The sequence below is a fragment of the Anneissia japonica genome, unplaced genomic scaffold (genome assembly GCF_011630105.1).
Source record: "Anneissia japonica isolate Jap-2015-1 unplaced genomic scaffold, ASM1163010v1 scaffold426_len1935630_cov189, whole genome shotgun sequence".
NCBI classification, from domain to species: Eukaryota; Metazoa; Echinodermata; class Crinoidea; order Comatulida; family Comatulidae; genus Anneissia; species Anneissia japonica.
In genome coordinates, this window is record NW_022713172.1 from 413,306 (window position 1) to 437,232 (window position 23,927).

Here is a 23,927-nt window from a genome sequence, read left to right on the forward strand (position 1 = left end):
ATTTTTTTTTTTTGCTACATTTAAAAAAAAATTGGATATGTTGTTAAAAGAGATATCACTGATTATAAAAAGTATGTGCTACAAATTTTCTTCGAACTAGAACTTCATTTAGTGCTAGTTGCAACTTCAACTTCAATTTGTATTCACAAACAACGTAGTCGAAATTTTAACTACGACTAAATCAAGTCCTAGTTTTAGTTCAACTGAAGACGACTGGCAAGCCACGACTATCAAACTAACCGAAAAGGGCTAACTATTTTAGAGATCCGGTAACGCGGATGAATATTAAGCTGCCGTCTGTGGTTCAAAAATATATTTCCCCATAATTCATAATAGACCATTATTCGTTTAATTAATTTTCTATAATAGTAATTATATTAGTTGTTAACATATTACAATAGAGAATTTGAACAGTCACTTAACATTTGCTTTCTTTAGAGAAACTATTATAGTTGAGCCCGAGCGAGGGCGGCGCCATTTTTGTTGTTGTTATGATGAAGCTAGGTGGTCGCAAAGCGAGGGGATTTCGTGCAAATCAGGAGCTATCGCATGTGACTAGCAAAACATGTTAATTTCTCCTTTAGGAAGCTAAACTTGATGTCTCTTTTGTTAAACACGCCGAAGATATATCAAACCTGAGTATACAATCGTTTTTATTCGTTTCACTTTATTGTGAGTTACAAAAACACGTTTTTAGTGGGGTCAGCCCTAGGCTGACTAAAAAAATCAGCCTGCGTAGGTATCATTTTAGTCGAGGTTCGCGTCATTTAGTCGTAGTGCTAGTCGTAATCATATTAAATGGGCATACACTTCAGGTCAAGGTGAATGTCAGGTACTTTAATTTTCCGTTCGCGCGTCTTAACGTGCGCGTACATATGCGTCAACAATTATACATGCTTAAAATTATGCCTATTTTTAATCAGTTATAGCTCCTTAAGATGAAAGGTAACACTAAATTTTATTACATATTCTGAAAACACACGAGTTGTAGATATGATTTTATAGATCATTATGGCTGATCGGACATTTTGACGTCATTATATTGCTATCTGAATTTTAAAAAACTGAAATTTATTTATGATGTCATTATTTTTCTACTCATTTGAACGCATTTTTCTTATTCTTGATCGATTGTCTTTCACCTGTGAGTATGTTATAACTGAGACAATTCTCTTTCGGAAGTGCCCCTTTATTTTTCATTTTTGATAACATCATCATGGTAAAAAAAATATTTTTTGGAATCATCTCATCTTTTTTATTTAAAAGATGTAAAGAAAATTCAAAACAGAGGGCGGCAGACTGTATTTCGACGCTATCAGACTGATACATAATTCATATGAAGGGAAACTTCGTGTGGCATTACCAACCAACAGGATGTTTTAAATTATTTCGTGTGCCATTACCGTCCTCGGGCACGTTGTAAGGTACTCGTACTTGTGCGTTAAAATTTGAAAATTGTCAATATCACTTCAGATAATTTAAAGCACGTTTCAGGTCATTTTCAGTATTCCGCCGTACGCTCATTTCCACGCGCATAGCACGTACTGAGGCTGGAAATTACGTTTTGTTACATATTTTGGGTTTGTGACACCGTATTCATATCACGGACGTCAAGATGTACGTGTACACATGTGTAAATCTTTTAAAATGCTCAAAATTAATCTTTTTAAAAACAAATTAGAGCATATTTTAGCATATAATACTTTTCAATCAGCACCACGCGCGCTTGTTGATGGTCAAAGTACGGCGGATCGCCAAACTCGTCCTCAGTGACGAGTTCAAATCTAGTTAATTAGTTGGAATTATTCCGAAAAAGTGGCATTTGTGGCAAAAAAAAAAACTTAACGGCACTTTCATTATGGTTCAATGGCTAACCACAGACGGTCTTGTACGACGTTGTACGACGCACTGAGTGCCCGAATTACAGATACATAAAACCTACAAAAAGTCTAAATATACCTAATATGACATGGTCCATTTCTTTGTCAACAACCATCATTATGTATACAATACAAATTCAAAGATACATTACCAGGAGTAGAAATAGCAAAATCTCCCATTCAAGCTCTTGGCTTTTATTTTTCATATAACTCTAAGCTGTGTGAAAATTTAAAAATAAACTGGGGGATTTGCAAAAATGCTTAAATGTATGGAAAACACGAAATCTGACACTAATTGGAAAGATCCAAATTATAAAAAGTTTTGCACTTTCAAAATTAATTTATGTGGTCTCAATTTCACCAGTCCCTACTAGTTTAATTAAACAAATTGAAGACATATTATTTAATTTTATTTGGAATGGAAAAAAAAGGTTATATAAAAATATGGTTGATGTTGAATAAATCAATGTTTAAATCTTTGAGACTTAGGTGGATACAAAGACTTTTAAATGATGAAAAGTCAAGATGGAAAGAATTTTTTAAATATTACACAAAACATTTTTTTTTTTGTAAATATGAATCAAAATATCTTCATCCAAACAATGAAATTCCTCTTTTTTATAAAGAAATATAATGTTACCTAAGTGAAGTGGATAAATTTACTCATGAAGGATATTGTATAAGTAGGTTCATTGTTTGGAATAACCAGAATATTAAAATTAACAGTAAAACTCTTTTTATTAGATCTTTGTATGAATGTGGTATGGTGTATATTCAAGATTTATACAATGAGGAAGGGCAATTGCATAATTTTGATGTATGGATAAAAAAGTGGTCAACAAATCTCTAAACCTAAATTGGTGTTTTCTAATATCAGCAATTCCAAATCAATTAAAAATGGATGCTTCTACAAAATAGGAAAACACATGAGACAAAACGAAACAATGAATTTATGCTTTAATTAGATTATTCCATTTAAAGGCATTAAAACTAAACAGATTTACATTTTTATTTTTTTTATTTTTTTTTTTTTTGAATAATAAAAATGTTAAAACTACTTCTGAGATTTTTTGGAATTCAAAATATAACTTCAATCAAGATGACTGAGAGCGAATATATAAACTACCATTTATGATACAGCATGATATAAAAAGTAGAGTTTTTCAGTATAAGATAAATATGAACGTTCTGATCACAAACCAAAAATTAACACAAATGAAGTTAGAAGAAAAGGAATTATGTACTTTCTGTATAAAAAGAAAAGGAAACAATTGACTTATTTGTAGATTGTACTTGTATAAATAATTTCTGGCAAGAAATTTATCTCTATGGTAAGACAGTAAACACAAAATAGAAAGTCAAAAAATAAAAACAATTCCAAAAAAGGAAGAATTAATATTTGAATTGAATAATATTAATTATAATTTGTAGCAAAATTGCTTTATCTGGGCAAAACAAAGCATTTATAAATGTAGATACCTGGTAATATTACCATCTATGACCTTTTTATAAGGGGAACTAAACAAGATTTATATAATGGAAAAGGGCATTGCTTATAGAACAAATATATTGGAAAAATTTGAGGAGAAATGAAATATATTAAATTATTATGATTAAAAAATTACAAAAATATAATTATAACTAAAGGATTATACAAGAAATTGTGTGTGTTGTTTTTCTCCTTTTCTTTTCTATAAAAAAAAATTGAAGTAAAACATTTTGATTATCATTTTTTTAGCTCATTGAGAAATTGAGAAAATGAAATATGCCTTTTAGAAATGTATTTTTTTTTTCTTTTTTCTGAAGTGGTTTGTTTGCTTTGTAATGTACTTGTATGTTTTATGTTATGATATAAATAATTTAAAAAAAATATGTATACAATAATATATACACTTATTTACGTTTAAATTTTCCTAATTGAGAGCGGGATTGTAACTTTAAAGGTCTTCCAAAGACGGAAAGATGGAACCATCAACTTCTATAAAGATTGGTCAGAATACAAATTCGGATTTGGGAATGTCGATAGCGAGCATTGGCTTGGTAATGAGAAAATCCATCGGCTTTCGTCTGCAGGTAACTACGAATTAAGAGTTGACATGTCATCTTTCGAAGGGGAATCTAAGTACGCCCACTACGACAACTTTCGACTTGCTGACGAACAGAACAATTACAAACTGGTAATTGGTAATTACAGTGGCGATGCAGGTAGGTCTATAGTGAGATAATAAAAATATAACAGAAAATATATTCAATTTTTTAAATTTTATTCATTAAAGTATGCGTGTTATTTTACTACTCATTTTGTTTTTATGTATGGTATTTAAAATCATAAGTTTTGCTTATTTGGTGCTTTTAGCGTAAAAAAATAAAACAAGCAAAATGAACTGTATTAAGAGACATAGATATAATTTATATATGATATATGTATGTATATATTTATTATCAGCGTATTTAAGCCATTTTTTTTTGTTCCGATATGTAGGCGACTCTCTTGGATATTATCATCGTAATTGTCAATTTTCAACTTATGATAGAGATCATGATTTGGTCTCCTATATGTGTGCGGTGAAATTCAAAGGAGCATGGTGGTACAATGATTGTCATGAGTCGAACTTGAACGGCTTGTACATGAAGGGTGTCACCGACGAGTACGCTACTGGAGTCGTGTGGAATGCTTGGAAAGGTTTTTACTATTCATTGAAAACAACTGAGATGAAAATTCGTAGATTTTAACTTTAGATGTATTTGTTCAACAAAAAATTTTTATCAAATATCTATTCCATAAATTGTATTTCGACATACAACCTATATTGATAAATAGGCCTATCAATAATCAGCAAGGATCATATAATTTATGCTTTATGTAATCTTTTATGAAACTTTTCTAGAATACTTCAGTATAGAAAAGCATCAAGCTCTATCAGTGGTGTAACACCAATGTGCTCTATATGGGTTCCTCGATCTAGCACTGTTACGTTTGACTTACATAACGTTTCGCACTAGATTATTTGGAGATAAATTAATACATTTAATAGCGCCCTCAATAATAAAGCACGCGAGTCGGATTTAAATATTCAGGTGCGATTGCGATTCTTCAATTCATTCAATGCTGCGTGTACAAATTTATACTAACTTGCCATTTCACGAGTGACGGACGTGGTCTGATAGGTGCAGACCTATCAGAAATTGTGTTAGGTGGAAGCCTGCACGTCTTGCAGGATTATCATATGTTTAATAAAAGAAACCAGTGTGCCATAGTTTGATAGGTGTAAAGCCTGCGCGTCTTGCAGGCCTATCATGTTAAATTGTATAGTACAGTTTTGGCGAATAAGACTGGTGTTTCGTCGTTCTGTCGTGGTTGCCACAAAAATGTTAAATGACGTGGTTCATGTGTGTGTGACCCAAAGTTACTATCAGACGTCATAATAATAATAACAAGTTACTATCAAAAACCTGAGTTTATTGTTTCAGTGAGTTTATAAAATATATCAAATGCAAAATACGAATATATGATAATGTTAGTTACAATGAAAGTCATGGATATATGCACATTTAAGAAATGCGTTGTTAAATGTTTCAAATGTCGTTCAGGTGGTAACATAAATATAGGCCTATGCAAAGTAACAATGTTTTATGAAAGGTTTTATAATGTCCAAATATCAAAACAGATACTATTATCGTGAAGCTTTCATATATATACATATTGGTCAAATTATCAATGTTAATGAATTAGTTTCAATTTTAAGTTTTTGTATATTTAAATGTAAAGTGATGTATAGACTAAATCTAGGGAAGAAATGTCCTTGGGCAATGTTCACATCCGAGTTTAAAAGTCTTACCACTTGTGAGTTTTTCACAAACAAAGAAAAAGCCAAAAAAAAAGTGGTCAAACTTTAACTTTCAGAAATGTAATTTTTGTTTACTTCTTTATAAATATAAATTTATGTGTAAAAATAGTAAAAGTTACAAAAAAAAAAACACACAAGGAACTCAAAATTGTATAATGTATTGTAAAAAGGGCTTCTACAACCCGAGTGTCATTTTGTACAAATTTTTGTATTTGTGTTAAATGAAAAAGTATTGAAATAAAAGTGGGTGATTCGCACAAAAGAGGGAAAAAATATTATTGTTAATTAATGCATTTTATGATAAAAGTTGATAATGATGACTATGTTAATGATATCATCATACAATGTTTCGATGTTGAATTGCAACGTTACTGTGCTGTTTGTTTTTTTCTGTTGATTTGGTTATTGCTCAGTGAAACACTTAATTGCTGTAATTGTGATTGTTTGGTCAATGGTTGTGCTGATAGGACTATTATTATACAAGGTGAAGGAGCAACTACGTGTTGGCGCTGATTCGTGTGTTGCGACTCTTATTATTTGTCAGTATGATACAAGCACTGCAAAAGTAAGATGATTTCAATGAGATTTGAAATTGGAGCACTTCTCTAAATAAGCCTAATACTTTGTGACAGTCGCGTATTTATATCTGGTTGTTTAAATATAAGTTCGTATAGACACAGCTATTATCAAATATAAACCTAAATATAAATTATGTTTAATATGGTCATTTTGTAGATTATCTGCACACGTTATATTGCATGTTGTTGAAAGTGAAATTTATATTATGTGGAAAATATAAGAAAATCTAAAAAACGTAAATTGTGTTATATACCACAGTCACCATGTCAACGAATGAAAACGAGTGTTGGTATATACCGTTTGTTGATTTGAAATTAAACATATAAAGAAATTACAATCAAGTTGTCTTGGTTCATTGTTGAGGTCTAGTATCTGAGAATAGAATCTAATTACCTTGAACTTGGGCGCTAACTTAATTTAATATCTAAAAGAAAGTTCGCAAGCACCCTGACCTAAAAGAGATCTGTTGATAGTGTCTCTGGCATTGACTGTAGGACACATATCATAATATCAAGTGGCGGATTAAGGGGAAGCCGGCCCGTCCTTTCCCCAACTAAATTCCTGGTTAAAAACATTTAGAATACAATGACAAGCATGATTAAAAGATTAGCACGTCTAAAATACCACATTGGAATTGGCAAATAGTTTGTTTTTATTTTTAAAGCGGTTTCATGATGCAAGGCTCGAGTAGTACTGTATATGCCAGCATTATGATGAAGAGTATAGGGTTAAACACAACAGACTCGAATCCCCATTTATATAATAAAAATATCACAACTCATACCACTGACTGTAGTCTAGCCTAAAATATATGTTTGCAATGAATAATGATTAGGCTAAATAACTATATGTATAGACATTTTTAGTAATTTACTGTCATTCACGAGTACATCTATACTCTCGACGAACATAAAAAAAAAACCTTGTACTTCTAACTGCACAACAGTTTATGGTACAGTAATATAATACTTATCATGACAATAATTAGATAATGGTGACGATAAATACTGTCTCTTATACACATCTAGATGTGTATAAGAGACAGCTATAACATTGTGTATTCAATGCATTTGTTTGTCGCGTGCACATATATATGTCCAAATATTAAAAGTACCCGAAAACCAAGATGGCGTCCAAAATGGCTGCCATTTTAAAATGTTATCATAATTTGCAACCAGACAAGTTACAAGCACAAATGAAGTCGTATGATTTCATGTACAGGAATAGAATCAAACCATTATATTTAGGGTCTAATTTTTATAAGTACCCAAAACCAATATGGCTGCAAAAAAAGGCCGCCATTTTGAAATGTTATCATACCATTGTAACCCGGTTAGAACCCAAAGATTTGGAAACCCAATTGAAGTTTTTAAACATATTTTAAGGTAGAAGGAATACAATAAAATCATTATCTAGAAGGTCCAAATCTTATACAGTTAGTAACACAAAACTAGGATAGTGTCCAAAGTCCGCCATTCACAAAATTTATTTTAGCAACCAGACAATTTGGAAGTTTAAAACAAGTTTTATACAATAAAATCAATATATATGAAGGTCTAAATCTTATAAATACCAGATTGCATCTATAAATGGCTGCCGTTGTCGAACTTTACCATAATTTTACAAAACTAAATGTTGGAAGCAGAAGGTACCTTGGGTACCAACATGTGAAGTTGTGAACAATAGGTTAAAATCATTAAATTTAACGTCATATCGTATAGGTACTACAACACTACTACAAGAGAAGTGCAAAAGGTCTGTCATACATTTTTAATGTACTGTACGTTTGCAAGCAAGCATGTTGGAATGTAAGGTATCTAAACATGTGTTTTATTTCAAAAATAATTTCCAACTCCTCAGTATCCATAACTCAGTGTCGGTTTTGGTGTTTTTTAAACACTTTTGGGTGTTGTTGAAATAAATACTAAGATGATATTCAAAATTTGCCCTGTTCACTAGACAATATAGATATGCAAATACGAATCATTACATTCATCATCTGTTACATTATTTTCAGCACTGTTATCCACTGTTGGAACAATATCATTGTACCATTATTGACATATGTTGGTAAAATCAGTGGTGTTTGACTACAATATCTATTGCGCATTTAGGTGGAAAAGAGTACAAGGTTCTTGCAACTACATGTGATGTTGCTAAACCATCTTCCTTGCACCTACATGACACCATGTTTAGAAAAGTGTCAGGTACAACATGATGTCTTCTATTGATCCAACCAATAGTGAAGTGTGAAAGTCGGTTCAAATGATGACTTTGCTACACCAGTAGTTGGCGGCAGATTTTTCAAATCCTGTCGATGCGGCGGTTCCAATTTTCTGGCTCCATAAAGTTTCACAATACAAGTTTCTCCAGCTCTTTTCACCATCTCTTTGGGTGCTTTCGTCAAATTATACACCCAAATTTATGCTTGGCCTTATGACAGACAACAGACACAGTGTCACATCCTGTCACAGCATGTAGAAACATTAAGTTTGCCTTTTAAGTGTTGGATTTCGAACATTTATTAGTTCAAGGATTGCTACATTATTTTATGGTTTCCAATCCTTTAATATGAAGAATAGACAAATAACGAAATAGAAGTTCTTCTGTCTGTGAGATAACACGGTTGGAACATAGAATAATCTACATTTCTTTTATCACTTCGATTAATATATTAACCTTGGAAAATGGGCTGGAGGACTAGGGTGCCATAAACCCCACCCCTGTCGGAGAAACCTAGCGTGGTGAGGGAAAGATAAGTTTGTCTTAGTAAATGTTTGATATAAAATAATAAAATTTGGTTTAATTACGTGATTCTTTTAGGATTTGATAGGAATCCATGCAAATTAAGTCTGTCGAACTCGCCCATTAGCTCCCCTATAAAGCTTGGTTTCTATACAATCGCTACTCAGCAGTCGCTACAGCGTTTTTACTGCAATCCTTTCACTGAGTAGTTGTCCCCGATATAAATCAGTAATGTTCCTTGATTCAACTGACCAATCAGCGTCGCCAATAAAGTTGGCGATAGCGTGCAGCGATTTTTTATGGAAACTATGCTTTAGGAGTACTAACCCCCTGTCGGGGCTACCAGCCTAACCCCCACACCCTAATCGGGGAAAAATAAAATTTGTCGGAGAATTTTGTTATTAAAAAATAATACAATTTTGTGTTAATTATGGGATTCTTTATTTAAAATAGAAATTTGATTAAAAAAAATACAAACAAAACAAACAAACAAAAAACATGTAAGTTAAGAGTCTCTCGGACGGGGTACTAACTCCGTCGGAGGTACCATCCCCTGTCATGGAAAAGCTGGCACCACCACTTCAACCTACAAGATCGCATTAGTATACAACACCTCGCACATACGGTAGTACTTCTCGTACTAAACTAAAGTTTTTATTCCCTCAAATTTGACAGATTAGAGAAATGCTTGATTTGTACTTTCGGCGCTCAAGATTTGATTTTCCCCGACGACCTTGCTGGAAATTCCTAGACGAGTGGTCCAGAATTCCATGACAGTTGTCATTTGTCCCGTCAGACCCCCCCCCCCTCCACAGCGCTGCCCCTGACAGTATTGTATCTCTACCAGATTTTGTACATCATCTTATAGTTACTGGTAATTTTTGGAAATTCAAAACGAGTTTTTGTGCAATAAACTTATATTTAGATACATTATTTTTACTTCTTAACCTGCTTGGTTGCGAATTTACAGAAATTCAAATTTTGTAGTGTTTGTAAGATTTGGACACTTATGAGATTCGGAACTTCAAGATAATGCTTTTATTGTATTCCTAGTACCTTAAAACATATGTTTAAACACTTCATTTCTGCTTGCAAGCCGTCTGGGTGCAAATGTATAAAATTTAAAAATGGACGCCATCTTGGTTTTGGGCTACTTATAAGATTAGGACACTTTATTTGTGCTTCCAACTTGTCTGGTTACAAAGTTATGATAACATTTTAAAATGGCAGCTGTTTTGGAAGCCATCTTGGTTTTCGGATACTTTTAAAATTTGGACACTCGAGATAATGGTCTTATTGTATTCCTTGTACCTTAAAACATGTAATTAGACACTTCATTTGTGCTTCCAACTTAATTGGTTGCAATAATATGATAACATTTTAAAATGGCGGCCATTTTGAACGCCATCTTGGTTTTTGTGTACTTTCGGCGCTCAAGATTTGATTTTCCCCGACGACCTTGCTGGAAATTCCTAGACGAGTGGTCCAGAATTCCATGACAGTTGTCATTTGTCCCGTCAGACCCCCACCCCTCCACAGCGCTGCCCCTGACAGTATTGTATCTCTACCAGATTTTGTACATCATCTTAGAGTTATTGTATTCCTTGTACCTTACAATATGTAATTAGACACTTCATTTGTGCTTCCAACTTAATTGGTTGCAATAATATGATAACATTTTAAAATGGCGGCCATTTTGAACGCCATCTTGGTAATTGTGTACTTATAAGATTTGAACCCACTAGGTAACGGTTTTATTGTATTCCTTCTACATTAAGACATATATTTAGACACTTTATTTGTTCTTTCAACTTGTTTGGCTGCAAAGATATGATAAAATCATAGAGATTGATTGATTGATTCATTTATTGTCTCAAATTCTCTGCTATCCATCGTTTCCCTGTTCTCTGATCCTCACTTCCTTCTGAACTAAAAGATTCTGCAGTCCTTTGTTCTCTCTCGGTTTTCTTAAGGCAAGTTAAACAATTTTTTCTCGACGCTTAAATTTTTTATCGTTCTTTTATGAAATTTTATCTATTATTCAATTGTGTGCGAAATCTGTGTTTTTTTTTTATTATTATTTTAATTGTCTTGGCCTTTCACTTTTTACATTAAAAACATTTCTTTTTATATACTCGCTAATAATGTAGTTAAGTTTTGTTTTCTGGGGCTCCAGACTTTTGTCAAGGTGATTTTGTTGCTTTTGGGACCCCAAGACACTTGTCTGAATAAATAAATGAAATGAAATGATATAATAAGAATACTAGAGCGCTAACTGCAATGTATTCGATGTTCGAAATACGCAGAGCTGTATGTGTGTACCATCCCAGATGGCTGCCATAGATTTAGCCAATCAAATTTCGCCTAAGCACCATCATTTGCAATTGCGCCCTCAATTTACACAGAAATTTCAGTACAGTTAGTTACCCGTATGTTAGAAACTCGAGAGTTGCAGTGTATGGGTGTAATGTACACGGTTTCAATTCTTTTTAATATTTGAATAAGATGCTCTACTTGGCCTCTTTTTGGCTACGACAGTTTAATAATTTGTTATTACCATAACTTATTATCATTAATGAAATAATAGTCAGTCAGAGGGCTTATTTATGGTAATAGTATGTATACTAAGCCTGAAGGTGGCGCTTTACTACGACGGTCATCTTGGATTTTACACATACATAACTCTGCATTGCTTCGCCATCTTGTCAGCACTCTAGTTGTTTAATAGCTCTATGGATAAAATATAAAATTGGCGGCTATTTTAGACACCATCTTGGGAAAGCTCCAGTAAGATTTTCCAAGACTTTTAGTATGTTATTCCATTCATGATTCTAGACTTATCCTGAAAGATTTAGCTTGTTATGAAAAATTTTCAGATTAAACACTAATGATTTTGGACTAAGAGTGTACAAACGTCAACGTACTCTGCCTCTTCTACCATTCTCTCCGCTCTCCTAATCGCTATATTGTAATTTCTGTGTGTGAGGGTGCTAAACTACGTAAACACCAGTGAAGGCTTTTACACTCTCTTGAAATCTAAAAATATATTAATATACCCCTTGGTAGAAGCTGTGAGGAAGCGTTTACCTAATGATGGGTCATGTTGTTGTTGTTGTTGTTGTTGTTGTTGTCGTTGTTGTTGTTGTCGTTGTCGTTGTCGTTGTTGTTGTTGTTATTTTTATTATTGTTATTATTATTATTATTATTATTATTATTTTTATTATTAATAATAATAATAGAATACATTTCATACTATAAATGCTCGTTAGAGGTGTACTAAACGCTCTGAAGCCGAATGATATTGATTAAAATGAAACGTTTTTTAAGTCACTTATTCTGAAATTAAAAAAATGTGTCTTACTTTGCAGTGGGTGTCTAAGAGTGTTGACATTTAGAATGGGAAAGGGCTGATCGGTCTTAATGTCGGGGAGAAGAAGAATTGGGAGAGGGGGATGCGGAATAATTGTGGGAGCTGGATGAAAGTAAAGTGGGTGCTAATGTTTAGTGACAGGCCTTTATATGTGTGGTAACCCCCATACATCTAAGGATAAAAAAAATCTTGGAAGTTATTACTTGCTAGAGAGCAACAGCGCCTTCCCATTGAACATGTAAAGACTGTGCTCCCTCTTTAGCCAATGAACAAAAGGAACATATCAATAAATTGAGACGGAACCTAAGACGTGTGCCACGCATCCGGATCTAGACTGGATTCCAGTCCCTAAAATTTGTCTTAGTCTGTGAAAACTATTTAAAAATAAGTCCATTTTGGCACCAATGGCGTTTGAAATTATTCTTTGTACTAATGGCGTTCCATAATATACTTTTCTGACTTTAATTCCCCGATTACCAAATTCGACAACATAAAAAGTTGCTAGCAAAAGACGATGGTGGCGCTCTCCGAAAGTGTCTACTGTAACATTAGAAAAATTCAATAAAATTAGAGACTTGTGGCAATACGGGTAATATCTCGATATTTACGTCGATGCAGTCAATCTATACAAGTATTGATGTTCCAGTGTTCATAGGCTAAAAAGGGGGCGCATTCTTAAAATGTTCTATGGGACGGCGCTACTGTTGCTCTCTCTAGCAAGTATTAACTTTCTGGAGTTTTGGCTCGTAAGAGCAGCAGCTGCTGTATGTATGAGGTGACTTTAAGCGGAGAATCGTGTAATGTTGATCCTCTCAAAATCCACCGACAATCGTGGGGTGGGGGGGCAGACGGCGTTAAGTCTGTTTTCCAATAGGCAAATGTGTTCGCGCGAATCGAAGGCGTCGGTTCATGCACATAATAATAATAATAATAATAAGGTAAGAACTTATATAGCGCCATTTAAAAAACCGCGCATTTACATTTCTGTCTGAGTTTTTCGCTTCTTCTGAAGCAAAATCAGTAGTTCGAAATGTTTCTACTTTTTTCAAAACGAACAAAATGCACATTCACGTTTCTATCAGAGTTTTCGCTTCAGGTGGTTCGAACTTTTCTACTTTTTGGGAAGCGAAAAAAATGCGCAACAAATCAGAGCTCAGAAAGCCAACCGACGCTTTCCATTCTCGCGAATAAATTAGCCTAGTGGAAAACCGGCTTTAAGGTGTCAAGTGCTCACAGCTAAACTGGTACGGTCGAATGAGCATCGTATAGACTCAGTATATGCCGGCCGTAGTTACGCGTATGTCAATTACGCACAACAGGGGAGTGCGTAGACGCCGCTCAGTATATTTGGATGTATTTGGTGGTTTTGGATGCTGGATCCATGATGTGATATCAAGTATCCAAGGGCTAGACTGTGACGATGTACCTTGAGAGAAGTTACTGCCAGCCAAAACTTCATGCTGACCTCCACGCGGTCGCCACTGGTAACTGGAATCTTTCCCAGGCCAACAGCATTGAGGATCTATGGGATGGAAAACCCAGACAGAAAACCCAGAGAGGTGACAATCTGTGAGGGCACCTGAACAGTAAACTTTGCTGTTCTTCTGGCCGTTCACTGCGACTACTGAACTACTGAGCTCGTCTCGGTTAATCCTTGCCAGCTCAGCCTACTTCAAGAGTGGAGAGGGGTATATTGGCAACTGACAAAACCCAGTGTATCCTTAAATTACTTTGTCAGCTTACCCAATGAACCATGAAGTCTCATATTACGAAGAAACCATACTGGCAGGACGTCGCCCAGGATAAAAAGGTCCAGACTTCATATAAATTTCAGTTCGCGTCTTGGAATATTAGAACAATGCTAGATAGACAACACTCTGGACGACCAGAGAGAAGAAGTGCAATAATATCACATGAGCTGTGCAAATACAACATTGACATTGTAGCACTGAGTGAAGTGAGACTTCCTGAGACTGGTTACATCAGGGAAGAAGCTGGCTACACCATATACTGGAGTGGTAAAACGACGGGACAACGTAGTGAATCTGGTGTGGCTCTTGCTATTAGAAATGATCTTGTTCCTAAACTAAACTAGGGGAACCTAAGCTGGTGAATGACAGGATAATTACACTTAGATTGCCTTTATCTGATGAACGTTACCGCACCCTTATAGCCGTTTATGCACCAACAATGACTAACAGTACTGAAAACATCAATCAATTCTATCAACAACTGGACAGCACACTCCGGACTATTTCACCATCTGATAAGATTATGCTCATGGGTGATTTTAACGCTAGAGTTGGTCAGGACTACATCACCTGGCCCAAAGTTCTTGAAAAGTATGGCTGTGGGAAGCTGAACTCCAATGGTGAATTTCTTCTTACACTCTGCACAGAACACCAACTTGCCATCACTAATACATTCTTTAACCACAAACCAGCACATAAAAACTCATGGATGCACTCGAGAAGCAAACACTGGCACCTTATTGATTACATCATCATCCTTCAGCGTGATCTGGTTGACATCTTAGACACTAGAGCAATGAGAGGAGCCAACTGCAGCACTGACCACATCATGATCAGATCAATCACTAAATTTAAAGTAAGAAGAAAGATGATGAAAGGCAGAAAATCGAACTACAAACTTAATATCAGCAGAATTAAGAACAGACAAGTGCAAGAAAAGCTAGAGAAGACACTCACAGAAAGGCTTGATACCATACCACCAGGTGATGCAGAGAACAAATGGCAGGCATTCAAAGAGGTGGTGTGCAATGCATCTGAAGAACACCTTGGCATTGCAACCAAAAAACAGGAGGACTGGTTTGATGAGAACAGTGCGGAACTTGTTCAACTGCTGGATGCCAGGAATCAAGCCAGAACCAACATGCTCAACAGGAACACCCGATCTAATAAGGCTAAATTCAAAACTCACAGTAAACTCCTACAAAATCGATGCTGAAAACTGAAGAATGAATGGTGGATGGCCAAAGCTGCAGAGCTTCAAGTTCTTGCTGACACCAATGACATCAGAGGCTTCTACCAAAGAATGAATGCGGTCTGGGGCCCTCGTGTGAGTCACTCTAATCAATTGCTTGCCATTGACAACACAACGCTGCTCACAGAGAAACAAGATCTTCTCACCAGATGGACCGAACACTTCAGAGCACTGCTAAACGAGATACCCAACATCAACCCAAATGTGACGGAAAGTATGGAGCAATCCCCTACACAAAACTGGATGGATAATTACCCTGACTTAGATGAAGTTATGGAGGCAGTAGAGATGCTGCGTGAAGGTAAATCACCTGGCTCAGATGGAATCCATCCTGAAATCATTAAGAGAGGAGGTACCACACTGCTAAATTCTCTTCATGACATCGTCAGGGAGGTCTGGAAAAATGCTGAGGTCCCACAGGATTGGAAGGACGCTCAGCTAGTGACTATCTTCAAAAAAGGAGACCGTCAAATGTGTGGCAACTACCGAGGAATATCACTGTTATTGATACCTGGTAAGGTCTTTGCACGCATTTTGCTTAACAGACTCTCCTCTTATGCTGAAAACTTTCTACCTGAGTGTGGATTCAGAAGTGGGATAGGAACAGTGGATATGATCTTCGCTCTCAAACAGATTCAGGAGAAATGTGTAGAGCAAAATATGCCACTCTATATGATCTTCGTTGACTTTACCAAAGCGTTCGATACAGTGGATAGGACAACTTTGTGGAAAATTCTCTTGAAAATAGGCTGCCCCACTCACTTTACCAACCTTATTAGTGCATTACACACGGGTATGAAGGCCTCGGTAAGACTAAAGGGAGAGCTTTCCGATCATTTTGAGGTCAATAACGGTGTAAAACAAGGTTGCGTACTAGCTCCCACACTTTTCTTCATATTCCTGTCTGTCGTGCTCAATCATGCCTTCAAGGACTGTGGAAAGGGTGTATGGATCCTGAGCAGACCTGGGGCAGACTTATTCAATGTCAACCAGTACAAGTCTGTGAGCAAAACCCAGAAGATACTAGTAAGAGAACTTATGTTCGCAGATGACACAGCATTCATTGCACACGACCATGATGACGCTCAGGAAATAATAAGTAGATTTGCTAGCTCGGCTCAAGCATTCGGACTAAAAATCAATATTAAAAAGACAGAAATGATGTATCAGCCACCCCCGAGATCTCATGATACCGGTCAAAACATCCATATTGACAACCGACAACTAGCTAAAGTGTCGAAATTCAAATACCTTGGATCCACAGTCATGAACGACAACAAGATGGATGAAAAAATCCGCATCAGGATGTCACATGCCTCCATCTCATACGGTAGATTAAAGCAGAAGGTGTGGTACAACAAAGGTCTAACCTTCAAAACCAAATGCGCAGTATATCGTGCCATTGTACTCTCCACACTGTTGTATGGTGCAGAGGCATGGTCTGTCTACAAAGCTGCAGCACGTAAACTTAACACCTACATGATGCGGCACTTGCGTCAAATTCTAAATGTTAAATGGTGGGATTTTGTCCCAAACAAGGATATCCTCGACCAGGCTAATCTACCAAGTATGTATGAACTCTTAATCCAAGAAACCTGAGATGGGCTGGTCATGTCAACAGATTGGATAACAACAGACTACCTAAACAAATACTCTATTCACAACTGAAGAACGGCTCCCGCAGCATTGGTAGACCAAGACTAAGATTTAAGGATACTGTTAAGAGAAATTTGAAGGATAAGAAGATACCCGTTGGTAGCTGGCAGCTTCACAGCAGACACAAAAGCAGATGGAGATCAATGGTTCACCGGTCGTCTTCATCGGACTCGATGGACAGCTTATAATAATAATAATAATAATAATAATAATTATACACTGCTTCCTGCTGCTGTTGTCTGAATAAATCTTCAAGTCACTGTATTATTGAACTTTATATTTGTTTTTTGACTACAGTTTATAAAATTTATTATCATTTCAAAAAAAAATCAAGGCCTTAATCCAAGACCTGTATTACGAATACAATACAGCGTTTATATATAGAATGACAATTGTTAAGTCTAGAAATAATTAATTGTTTATTAAGCGCCCTCTATAGTTTGAAAAGTGGAAAACTTGCTGGGGGTAGGCCTAGCAACGACGTAGGATTCACGCTAGCAACGTATCCGTTAGTGTTGAGGCATATAAGCTAGAATGATTGATGTGTGAAATGTTTACAAGGTTTCTGTAATAGGACAGATAAAGGGTGAGTTTTATACGAACCTATGAATATTGTATAGTTAAGATTTAATGATGATTTTGTGAGATATTAGAATTTTAAACCAAGCGTTGGTTACCGCACGTACGAACGTTGCGCAGACGCCATATTTTCTGTACACTATTATACGTATCCTAGGTCTTACACCGAGCTAAACTTTTGTACATAAATTTCACAATAAGACAGTGTTTGTATTATTAATATAACATTTATTCCATCAAAATAGGATATAGTGTTGAAATAATGGTATAAATGCATTATCGTACTACGAACAGTTCGATCGCATAACTTGATAGGCCTTGAGGAACGTCGCTGTTCATTTTCTTTCTTCACGCTTGAGTGAACACCAACATGAATATTTATTAGGTAGTCGAAGATAGGCTATTCACTATGTATTGGATGTATTATTTCGATTTTCAGCATATAGACTTTAGTATTATGAATTAATTGTATTTCAGATTTGATTTATGATTTAATAAAAAGTTATGTACAGTATAGTAATGCGGAGAGATCAAAATTTAAGGTATGGCAAGAAATATTGATAGAATCTGTATAACTATAGATAATCATAGATAATTACTACTCAATTACATACCATGTTTTATTAACTTTATGATGAATCGTTTAATTAAATCTGGATGCTTTGTAACATATCTAGGAAATTAATGAAGTGAACTTTATAGGCCAATTACTTTAAATGAGAATGTTTAATGAGCTGCTTTGTTAATTAGGCATAGCAAATGACATTATGTTGAATTATTGTAAGGTTTGTTTTTGTTTGCTTCTTATAGCAACGCCAAACTGTTCAAGAGAAGGAATTGAATAAAGTTCTCGTGTTTGAATACTCCGTCGTCTGTACAACAATGACATGACATTACTCGCTAGTTTTTCTTCTTGTTCTTTCTTTCTTTCTTTCTTTCTTTCTTTCTTTCTTTCTTTCTTTCTTTCTTTCTTTCTTTCTTTCTTTCTTTCTTTCTTTCTTTCTTTCTTTCTTTCTTTCTTTCTTTCTTTCTTTCTTTCTTTCTGTTGGCTTTTCTGTAGCGTTTCACTGATGATGAAAATTTTCGAAACTTCTAATTTCAGGATCGTGGGTTAATATCCTCTAAATTCCAAGTTAGAATGTAAGCATATGCTATTGTGTGACAGGTCGTGTTAATCTCACCTTATTGTTAAAACGGAAATCAACGGAAGATTGATATCTTGCATAATTTCTTTTGTACAAAATTACATTATATTTACGGGTCATCAAAACAATGTTGTCATTAGAGATTAGAGAAGGTCTTCACAAATCTGCCAATCATTTAATTTGTCTTACCAAGTTATCTTGTATTAGAAAAAAACATAACTCAATAATTTGAAGAGTTTCTTGAGTCTGAATATTCAGTGATGGCACCAGGGGCATGTGGAATTCCACTCACACAATGCACACAATGCACAATTAATTTAAAATGACGTGAATACGTTCTACTAACGTTCTACGTCGTCGCAAATCGAAAGGTCCCTATTGTGTTAGGATATCCGACAGTAACCACATGCAGGTACTTCATGATTTACGGATGACCATTAATTTAATGACAATGCATCTTTATTCCAAGGTTGTGAAGTATACCGCTATTAGACAATTTTGTTCACGAACAGGAAGCACTATTAGCCTCCAAAAGACAATATAAATATCACTCCAGAATACATCGGAAAAATAGAATATTAACCAAACTGCAAATTAAAATTAGATTCGATTAGCTGTCTTATTAAAAGGCAATGAAAGACAATTATGATGTTTGAAACGATCGCCTTATCTTGGTTAAGATAAAATATTACAAAAGCTAAACAGGTACAATAAAATAACAGCCAGACAGAAAACAAAAGCTTATGGACTTAATTTTTTTTTAAATGCTGACAGAAGCATTTGTGTCTACTGGGCTAAGAATTAACTATAAGGCCCCACCCACTCTTGACCGTACCCTCAATACACTGTACACAATAAAGTAACACATGATCAGATATAGTGTGATTCGGTCGTGATTTATTACGACAAAAGGCAAATGGACCGTCGCACACGATTGGTCCCTAAATTAATTTCCATAGTGAAAATTCTTAAAAAGTGGCCAACAAGCCAAGCGACAGGGTGCCGTAGCGCCACTGACCCCGAAGGGGTCAGCACCCAACGCAGGCAGCAAGGCCATGGCCAAATGAATATAGTATGAGAAGGAATTACGACCGAATCACACCTACACTTACTGTAACCATATAAATCTAGCTACTCAGCATGCGTAATTTTCAAGTTTACTTGAAACGTCATCTTAAGGTCATCTTATCAGATGCGTATGCCGAACTTTTATGTGAAATATAATTTATTAAAGCATGCCATAATCTAACCCTCTGATTTAAAGTTTATTAAAATATATGTAGGCCTACTGGAAATACCAAAATAATTATTACAGACCTTTTTTGCTGAAAACGGCCCCAGCCATCTGCTGACAAGCCTGTTTCTAATCAGCGGAGTTATCCTGTGAACCGTATCGAGGAGAATTTTGTTCACTGCGATGCCCCAGCCAGCTGCTGACAGGCACGTTTTTAGTGATGAAAACTCCCAGACCACATTAGTAAATATTTTTTTTTTAGTGCCATAAATACAAAAATAAAATAAAAGTTAATATACATAGTGTTCTGCGTAAACTGCCCCAGCCAACTGCTGACAGGCATTTTAAAGACTTAATGTATTTCGCAAACGTACAATATCGAAAGAAATAGTTTTCACTACGTAGCCCCAGCCAGCCGCTGACAGGCACGTTTCAGTGAAGTAAACTCACTGAATCTGAAATGAGTGTTGCGAGGTACAACAGGGTACCAGTAATTATTTTTGGACAGTATTGCCTGACGACGTGCTGCCCCATTCATGCTGAAATGCCTGTGGATAAGGCGTAACAACAGGGTAATCAGGACGAATTGGAGATGAAACGTTTATGAGTGTAATTTTGCCCCAACCCTCTGCTTACAGGCGTGTTTGCGAACTACACGGCGTTTTATTGTCCCAGCTAATTGCTGACATCTCAGACCAACATATGCGACATGCGGATGTAATTGCGGAAGGCTTGTGAGTTCCATCTTCCCATAGTGCGAATTTCCGCTTCGGGGTGCCCCATTTCTGCTGCCCAGGTTGCAGCTCCAATTTGAATGCCTTCAGTTTGGAGTTAACGAATGAGGGAGAAACTGGATTCCCGTCCTGTAATTAGAAATGTGGCCCCGATACATGCTTAAAATAGGCGAGGTATAGGCCTACTTCAAGAGTCCACACTGGGCAAGTGTCACCCGCCGACCTACGGATAAGGAGAGATATTGGAGGCTTCCCCCTCGATGTCTTAGAATATTTGATAGTGATACGTACCCCGATATCACAGGAGCCAGAGAGCGCATGAACACCCTTTAGCGCACGTGCCACAAGAAAGGATTTTGTGGGATTGTTTCAACTTTGGGCGCAGTGAATGTAACCGATAGCTGAGACTTGTGTTAAAATATAACGTGCAGCATAATCAGATTGGAAGAGGTGACCAATGAAATTGCATAGTTTAACATCGCTGGAAGGGGTGTTGTTGATTCCCCGCCAAGAAGTAGAGATTTCCCAGGTGCGTTTATATATTTTCTGTGAATTTGGGGAGAGGGAGGCAGCAACGACAAACCTCGCTGAAGGCGTTAAATATGTAAGAGTTCTTCTGGAACTAGCACTTGTTGCACGTTGAGGTTTGGTGCGAGACGTCTTGCTCCCTGAAATTGTGAGCGAGACAGGAGGTCAGAAATGACATTTTGTTTCCCCGGGATATGATCTGCACGAAATAGAATGTTATGTTTAAGAGACAATACTACTAATCGTCTAAGTAGGCGCATTATTATGGGATCTTTGGAGGATTTCTTTTTGATAACTGAATAATAGCCATGTTGTCACAGCGAAAAAGAATTTTTCTAAATTTCGAGTGCCAAAACGATAGGGAAAAGTTCTTTGACTGCGATTTGGTGGTGACTAAGTTGAAATGGCCATTCAAATGCAAACCATTTTTTACCGAGGACAGCTGCACAGTCGATGGTTCCTGAAGCATCAGTAAACAGCCAAATCTGGTCGGATATCAGCCAGTTGTTGTTGAGGAAGACAGATATCCCATTAAAAGATGTAAGAAATTTGAACCACATATGAATGTCACCTTGGGCCTCTCGATTCAGGTTAATGTGGTGAAAGGGGTATGAAATTTTGCAGGTTAAGTTTATAAGCCGGCGGAGGAAGGCGCGACCTGGGAGTACCACCGCACAGGCCAAATTGAGGAGGCCTATTAAAGACTGTAGTTCTCTAAGCGTCATGGTCCGGCGATTTTTCGCCCATGTTAGTTTGTTTCTATTTTTTGTAATTTCTCGAAGGGCAAACGACATTGCATGGCAACCGAATCGAGGAGTTTTTAGGGCCGATGAAAAAGAAATCGTCCAGTAAGTGAGACATTGCCCAAAACCAAAATTTATTTCCCATAATCCACTAGAAGTGCAGTACTAAATTTTTCAAAGATCTGACAAGAGCTACTAGCTCCCATCGGCAAACAACAGTCGTAAAAAAATAAACTGTCCCATTGAAATCCCAAGAGAGGATAGTCTTGTGGATTAATGGGGATGATGCGAAAAGCGTCTTGAATGTCAGTTTTAGTCATAAGGCTACCTTAACCGCATTTTTGAACTAGCAAAATAATGGTATCAATTGAATCGTAAGAAACCTGTGGATGTTCGCTTGGTATCCCCTCGTTGACAGAGCTACCCCTTGGGAAGGACATATCATGAATTACTCTAAATGCACCCGGGGAGGACTTGGGAATGACCCCTAGAGGAGAAACAACAAAACTGTCGAATGGAGGTGTAGGAAATGGACAAGCAATGCGGCACCTTTCTAGGCCCTTTGCAATATACTTAGGGATTACCCCGGGGTATTCTCGGGTGCTTTTATGGTTCTGAGATACTCCTGGAGGTGGGCGTAAAGTGCAGCCGAGGTTGAATCCAAATCGAAAACCTTTGACAAGTTCATTTCGCCGTTGTGGATTGTAGCCCTCCAAGTATTCGTTTAGACGGTATGAGTTAACGAGTGTAGGGAGTGGCTCGTTTGTTTGAGTTGTTGACACTAATGTTCTTGGATGTGGATTTGTGTTACTATTTCCTTGGGTGGGAACCGTGCTACGGGGTCTTTTGAAGCATCGCAGCTTTGGGTGGGGAGCCCGGCAGAGTTGACACACGTGCCTGTAGGGGCATGGGGATGATGTACATGGGACGCCGTTGTTGAAATCGAAGCAGAAGCGGAGGCGACGAAAACGAAAATTGTTTGTCTCTTGTGTTGATTTGGATGTGGTAGCTTTCCATTTGAGGTCATCAACCCATTTATTCCACGGTAGACCCATGGACTGACGTAACATCCTAAAGGACTCGTCATATGTACGCCACGCGCCTTCTTGGGCATGGAGGTGCAAGTCGAGTGTGTAGCTATGGTATTTGAGCAGATGTGGTGCTTGGTCTGGAATTTTCTCGATAAGTACAGCAGAGAATTTATTAAACGCCGCCACCCACTGAAGAATTGTTAACGACTGTTTGTGGGAGTTGCTCTGCTGAATGTTGATGTTGCCTGGCGCAATATTCGCAACCCAGGGATCTTCTTTAAATGATGGTAGGAGTGTTTTGAAATCTACATACTCGTTTTGCCAAATTTTGTTTTTAATTTTTTGTGGCACCATTTTTGTTAACGGAATACCGTCGATTAATTCGGTCTGTGGGTAAGGGTTTGGGTTGTTCGGGTGTGTGTTGACTATGTTGGACAGCATGTCGTCCACAGTGGTACCTTGATCGAGCGCCGTGGGGACTAACGAGTCCATGCCATGGCCATCACAGGTATATTGTGTTGAGATGCCAATGGATTGACTAAGCTGGCACCCGGCATATTGGTAGCAGACTGCTGTTTTCTTATAATGGCGTCGGCCAGTTTGTCGTAGTCAATTTCAGTGATGGCTGGTGGTTGAGCAGACGTGGTTGGTGGTGGACGGGTGACCGTCGATGACGTTGCTCTGGCCTTTCTTGCTTTTGGCATGGTGTACCTTAAAGAAATAGTAAGGTTAGGCAATGTTGTGTGTACCTTTAACAGCTGTTATATACGTGCGCGAAACCTCGGAGCTTTAACTCGTAGCAACACATCCAATATCTATCCATCGTTATATCTCATAACACTGGGTTAAAAT

The 23,927-nt window shown here is 36.7% G+C and overlaps 3 protein-coding genes across 3 annotated transcripts in view; 2 read left to right on the forward strand and 1 right to left on the reverse strand.

Moving 5' to 3' along the window:
- Positions 1 to 9,261, forward strand: part of LOC117108304 (microfibril-associated glycoprotein 4-like) — a 24,530-nt gene extending 15,269 nt beyond the window's left edge. The window contains exons 3-7 of the mRNA XM_033250282.1: positions 3,824 to 4,085; positions 4,363 to 4,602; positions 6,142 to 6,293; positions 8,388 to 8,514; positions 9,131 to 9,261. Of these exons, the coding sequence (XP_033106173.1) occupies positions 3,824 to 4,085; positions 4,363 to 4,602; positions 6,142 to 6,293; positions 8,388 to 8,514; positions 9,131 to 9,261 (912 nt within the window). The remainder of the gene's footprint in view (positions 1 to 3,823; positions 4,086 to 4,362; positions 4,603 to 6,141; positions 6,294 to 8,387; positions 8,515 to 9,130) is intronic.
- A 5,351-nt stretch (positions 9,262 to 14,612) lies between these two features.
- LOC117108305 (craniofacial development protein 2-like) lies at positions 14,613 to 15,389 on the forward strand. Its single transcript, XM_033250283.1, has one exon. It carries the CDS (start codon positions 14,613 to 14,615, stop codon positions 15,387 to 15,389), a length of 777 nt encoding a protein of 258 aa, XP_033106174.1.
- A 3,610-nt stretch (positions 15,390 to 18,999) lies between these two features.
- Positions 19,000 to 23,778, reverse strand: LOC117108307. The gene is made up of 2 exons (XM_033250284.1): positions 22,396 to 23,778; positions 19,000 to 22,195 (listed from the first exon to the last, which is right to left on the reverse strand). The coding sequence occupies exons 1-2, from the start codon at positions 23,565 to 23,567 to the stop codon at positions 21,637 to 21,639; spliced, it is 1,731 nt and encodes a 576-aa protein (XP_033106175.1). The 5' UTR covers positions 23,568 to 23,778; the 3' UTR covers positions 19,000 to 21,636.
- Positions 23,779 to 23,927: the final 149 nt, after the last annotated feature.